This window comes from Crassostrea angulata, chromosome 6, assembly GCF_025612915.1.
Source record: "Crassostrea angulata isolate pt1a10 chromosome 6, ASM2561291v2, whole genome shotgun sequence".
NCBI classification, from domain to species: Eukaryota; Metazoa; Mollusca; class Bivalvia; order Ostreida; family Ostreidae; genus Magallana; species Magallana angulata.
The window spans coordinates 60,256,406-60,262,453 of record NC_069116.1 but is presented as its reverse complement, the minus strand read 5'-3'; the positions used below and the strand labels follow the sequence as shown (position 1 = coordinate 60,262,453).

Sequence of the window (6,048 nt, the reverse complement as noted above, 5' to 3'; positions counted from 1 at the left end):
ATAGAATTTAATATATCGGTGATTATTTGGTAACTCCCACGGAAGTCTTAGATCAACTCAAACGCGAATGCCACCGAACTCTTCAATTCTTAAAACCTTCCCATCTGTCAATCAATTAGTCTTCAATTTTCACCCGATAAAACTGTTAGGAAACTTATTTAATCAGCTTTGAAAATCATCTTTCGTATCATTCGGATTGCTTGGCCAGAACCATGCAAGACACAGCTAACGCTTCTGTCGATCTGTATTCGGCGCTGTACGATTTATATGATGAAAGCCCCGAAAACGGGCACCTGCTAGTTGGGGAACAAACCTGGCTCCTGAACATCGCTAACGGATACTCCCGATTCCATGGCTACACAAGCCTGGTTGTTTGTGTGATTGGAATCCTCGCCAACATCGTCAGTATTTTCGTTCTGAACACGAAAGAGCTGCGGAGTTCCAGCAACTTGATTCTGACTCTGATGGCCATTAGCGACGCCATCACCATGGTTCTGTACATCCCCCAGCTGATATTGTTCTACATCAGGGACGACAACGAGCCGCTCTCCCAGTACCTGTCCTACAGCAGGGTCATCTACAGCCTCGTCGCCTCCCAGATAACCCTGGCGTCCCACAATGCCAGCGTGTGGCTCGGGGTCTCTCTGACCATCTTTCGATTCCTTCAATCAAGAAGCAGGCACCACGTCTCAAAGAGGACGAGGAGACTCCAGACCGCCGCGGTGGTTTCTTTCGCTCTCGTTATTTCGGTCGCTTCCTCCATCCCTAACACCTTTGCCCACAGGGTCGAGAAGTTTACTCTAGATAATAACGAGTCTATATACGTCATCAACGTCCCGGCTGTGGCGACCAGCGCCTCACACACCTTGGTGGACACCAATGTTCTGCTGTACGCCATCGTGGGTAAGCTACTGCCCTGTCTGCTGATGATCGTGTTTGTCGGGGCGTTAGTTCATTCCTTGCACAGGAGAAGCCAGACCTTTTCTTTCTCCACTAGGAAGCGAACTGTGTTGATGGGGAGAACGAACCGTTTGCTGTACACCATCGTGACCCTGTTTTTGATTACTGAACTTCCCCAAGGAGTACTAGTCCTGTTGTGTTCGTTTATCTCGGGTTTGTACGAAAACGTGTACATTCCCTTAGGAGACTTCTTTGACTTTCTTGCTTTGATAAACTTCTTTGTCAATTTTATACTGTACTGTATAATGAGTGGTAAATTTCGATCTAAAGTTAAAGCACTTTGTAATATAAGGACTTGTTTTGCTTAAGATTGTTGCTGAATATACATGCTTCAATTAACTGAAAAATAAATACAATCCAAATGAATACCGCTTTTTTGTTTATTAACATGGTTAACATGGACATAGAATTGTAACAGTTTTCTTTCTTTCTTTCTCATTTTGTCTGTCTGTCTGTCCGTCTTTCTCTCTGTCTGTCCCTCTCTCTCTCTCTCTCTCTCTCTCTCTCTCTCTCTCTCTCTCTCTCTCTCTCTCTCTCTCCAGTAGTCGTTTTTTGAGAGAATTTAGAATTAAAATATGACGTCACAAGTGATGATGACTTATCCATTGTTGTCTGCTAATATTTACTTAATCAGTTTCTTTTCAGTTTCTTTTCTTATAATGACATAACAAACGAAATTGATATTCATTAACGTATGACAAACATTGGATTACGTGATATCCAGTCGTCTAATTTAGTTAAGGAGGCTGGGGGGTCAAAATATAATATAATATAAAACCATATATGATGTGGGTTACTCAGCATGTTGAATATTAATCCCTTACGTATCTTAATGTTCTACTGTCTCGATATATAGGTTATACTGTCTAGGTATGTAGAATGCTAATGTACGTAACACTCAGAACCTAAAGGACTAGAATAAATTAAAAAAAGAATAATTTATTACGAGTAAGGAAAAAAAACATTTTATGGGTCTAATTACTCTCTTTAAAGTTATCTTCAGTTAAAGACGTCATTATACTTACCTCATTCAATGTACTTGCTGATGAGGTTCTACGTTTGAGCATTGTTTGTGATAATCGTCATGGAAATTCCATATTATTAATTTTCAGGACCTAGTCAAAAGGTCTATCATAAATGCCGAAAATGAGTGATTTGTTTTTTTTTACTAGATGTCCTTATCATTGCCACAGTGAAAAGGGAATTTGCAGTAGATTAGAGACATATAAACCCGAATCTGATGCAAACCTTGAAAACAAAAATGGGTGAAGGTCATTTGGTTGACTGCATAATACAATAAGAGGCCATTGGTCACAACGTTCACCGATCATCAGAAAAACTAATTTAAGCCTTCAGCTCAGGTGAGCTAAAACTGCTTTATCAATTCATTAAGAGCAATAGTCTGCTATAATCAATGAAAGAAATGCTTTTAAAATGTCAAAATCGAATCGAACTGCAATAATAGAATTCTTTCAAAATACAGAGATGCCATGTTACTAAATGGCAGGAATTGGCTTTGATGTCCAGCTGGATTATTGAAATCTTTTTTCTGTACATTTCAAATCACTACTTTAATGACGAATGATTGAAATAATATGTAAAACCACAGGAAAACTAACGTAACTTCAAATGCTTAATCAAGAACTAAAAATGGACGAATGTTTAAACTAATTTTAATCATCACTACTAAGTTTAAGTATTTTTACACGAGAAATGTCTACATGTACAAACGCTCATTTAGATAAGCACTTACTCAATCAAAGTACTGAAGAACTGATGGGAGTTGATTTTGTCGATGTTTATTTATTTTAAAATCAATGATATGTTATTTTGCATGACAAGTACATGTAGTTTCTAATTTGAATTACGCACTTTTTTATATTATGAATTTTTGGACTTTTTCGACAAGAATGTCGAGAAACCCCCATATGAATCATGTTAAATAATATTTAAAGATAGAATTAATTCAATCAAACTATGTATCAGTAATAGAAATATTTCTCGAAAATTGTGTGGATCCAAGCAATATTGAACTCTAGTCTCGTTCAACCAAACGCTCGGCTGACATCGTAAGTCTCCGACAAGGATTTACGGAGAAAGACGAGCGTCGAGTTCAACAAGACTACATGTATATTGAACTCTGGCGTAGGAATACATACGACAACAAATAATATTTAAATTGTTCGTACCATTTAAAATCTGTCTATTTTCAAGGTATTTATAAATAAGTTTCCTTGAAAAACAATGCTTTAGCATACATTACATCGAGTTTATCAATTATTTTCAAGAACTAAGTCTTGTCAGCGGCAATTATGTGTGCTGAGGTCCAAACACTGTTTCACTTTTTTGTCTGAGTAACTGCATAGGAGAGTTGATTAAAATCAACTCCCAAAAACGATGTCGCTTATATAAAACTTTAAGTTCAGAGTAGATCATAAAAACTCTTTTTATGAATTGACTGATCTTAAAAAGCTTCTATAAGAAAATGAAGGATTGCCTCACAAAGTTCCATCAAGCTCCAATGCCTGGTCAGCTTTTGAAGCTTCACATGTTCTTCAAGACCAGAATATAAACTATTGTCAAGTATTTATCAGAATTAGAAAGAAGACAGGAGACAAAGTTTAGATGTTTATGTTACGGTGATTTTCAAGTTTAACTTCAAGATTTCTAAAACTAAATATACCAAAAAATAAAATAAATGTGCCACAACACAGGTGGTACCTGTTCCTGGATAGAGACAGGATAGGATTATTTCTTCTACAACGACCACTGACAAACATTTAAGGTGCATCTGGTCTATTTATAGTCTTGAAAAAATCCATCTGAATCTATCTTGGTATTCGGTAAGTAAAACCCAAGAATCTGAAGAAATCATTTGTATACTTGTACTGTATATGCAACAAATAATTAAATACTGGTGAAACAACAGCAAAACACGAAACGCGACTCGTGTTTTGACAGACTTTCCAAGCATGCACGTGCATTAAGATCGCTTGGACTTTTTTTCAAGCGATCAGAGTTACTTTTTATCAAAGTAGGTTTATATCGATGCATATGTTACCGTGAACAAACATTAGGCAAAAAACCAACTATAACAAGAAAATATTGCTACACATTACAACCAGTCGAATGCAATCTTTCTTTGTGTCACACGTAAACATGCGCGCGCATTAGAAATTGTCTAGAGCAAAGGGGGCAGTATGGCCATGGACACTTTTGGACGTCATTAATATCCATTAGAAGAATATCTTTGTAAAAAATATATAGAAAATATTTGTCAACAGCTTATGGCTACAAAAATCATTTCTAAAATTTAAGGTAGATATGACAGGTATATTTGGGGATATTTTGTCGTTTTTGGAGAAACATAGTTAAGAGATAAATGTTTATATGGTATTGTTATCATATATCATTAAAGACAAATTAATCATTTGTACGCATTATTTTACTGAAATTACAATGAAACCAGGCACGTAGCATCGGTTTTGAAGGAAGGGGGGCCAGACTAATCCAAAAAATCTTGACGAGCAAAAAAAAAAAAAAAAAGAAAAAAAAAAAAAGGAAATGTTAGAGAGAGCAGGTCAATTTCACTGTTTATTTCCTTATTTTCAATCCAATTTTTCCAGGGTCACAGAAAAGTGTGGGGGGGGGGGGGGGCAACTCCATGTTAATTCAATTTTTTGTATGTAAATTTCAGAAAAATCTTTGCTGCCCGAAAAAGTGGGGGGCCAGCCCCCCCGCCCCCCCTCCCCCGATGCTACGTGCCTGGAAACACCTTTAAAATCTAAGTAATTTCTCTCACACGTGGACAAGCAAAAGTGATAAATAGCAATGATCAACTTATTGAAGAACAGATAACAGAATCCCTGAATCATTTTACACTTGCACATTAGCTAATTAATGAATCGATAGTTTTATAGGATGATTACTTCAGTTCTCGGGTGTGAACTACTTGTACACATACTAGAGAATTTTACAGACTGATTCAAACCAGTTTTGAGAGTCAACATTGACTTGATTTGAGGCAGATATAGAAGTCTGTAGTTACAATTAGGATATATTTTACAGAGGTCTCAACCAGTTCTAGAAATAAAAACGCCATAAACCAGGATAGTTTTAAAACTTTGATTTTGTGCAGTTAAAGCTAATGTGAGATTTCATGAACTAAACCTGCTTTATAACATTATTAATGAATGGAATAAAATGTTTTTAAAATGTCAAAGTTGAATCAAACCCAAATATAATAGAATTCTTTCAAAATATAAAGATGCTATGTTACAAAAAAGTATGAATTAATTTTAATGTCCAGCTTGATCATCGCTCCGCGTCTTTTTTCTATATATTTCAAATCACTACTAATGATGAAACATGGAACTAATACGTAAACCATAGGATAATTAACGTCACTACATAACTCGTCTATTCTATAGTTTTAAAAATATTCATTTAAACATATCTCGTTATTCTGTAAGTAACACTAAAAATATTGTATATTTGCACTGTATAATCAAGAAATACTTAGATATAGATGTACGAACAACATTATCATGAAATGCGATCCGTTGTTTTGACAGACTTTCCAAGCATGCACGTGCATCAAGATTATCCGACCTTCTTTTTCACGCGATCAGTTTTTCTTCATATAAAAAAATAAATAAATAAAAAATCCATGTTCTTGTTACACAATCATGATAAAAATTAAACAAGTTTAACAAACTATTACATTATTATAATTGGTAAACCTGGTATCCTATTGATTATAATTTCCCTTCTTGTCGAATGTAAAGATAAGTGGACGTTAGAAATGCTGCGGACAATTAAGGAGTCTGGATGGACATAGCCACTTAAAGACTATGTAAACGTCTTTACAAGATCTTTGTAAGAATATATAGGAAAGTATTCAATTTCTAATTTGAAACGTAAGAAAATGTTCTTTAATAAATAATGGGTTTTGGATATAAAACGTATTCAAAATATTAAGATTGGTCTTATGGGTAATGTGTTGACCATTGATAGCGTAAACATGGTAATGACTAGGGACGTATTGTCATTTTTGGAGTAACACATGTATGGTTTTACAGTATATCA

General features: G+C 35.4%; 1 protein-coding gene across 1 annotated transcript; it reads left to right on the top strand.

Annotated features, from left to right (window-relative positions):
- The first annotated feature begins 212 nt into the window (after positions 1-212).
- On the top strand, positions 213-2,179 carry LOC128187651 (uncharacterized). The gene is made up of 2 exons (XM_052858059.1): positions 213-1,113; positions 2,133-2,179. The coding sequence occupies exons 1-2, from the start codon at positions 213-215 to the stop codon at positions 2,177-2,179; spliced, it is 948 nt and encodes a 315-aa protein (XP_052714019.1).
- The last annotated feature ends 3,869 nt before the right edge of the window (positions 2,180-6,048 follow it).

Coding starts and splice junctions, on each gene's coding strand:
- LOC128187651 (XM_052858059.1), top strand. CDS start 213: ATGCAAGACACAGCTAACGCTTCTGTCGATCTGTATTCGGCGCTGTAC. Junction 1,114..2,132: donor GTTGTGTTCGTTTATCTCGG/GTTTGTACGAAA, acceptor TTTTTTTACTAG/ATGTCCTTATCATTGCCACA.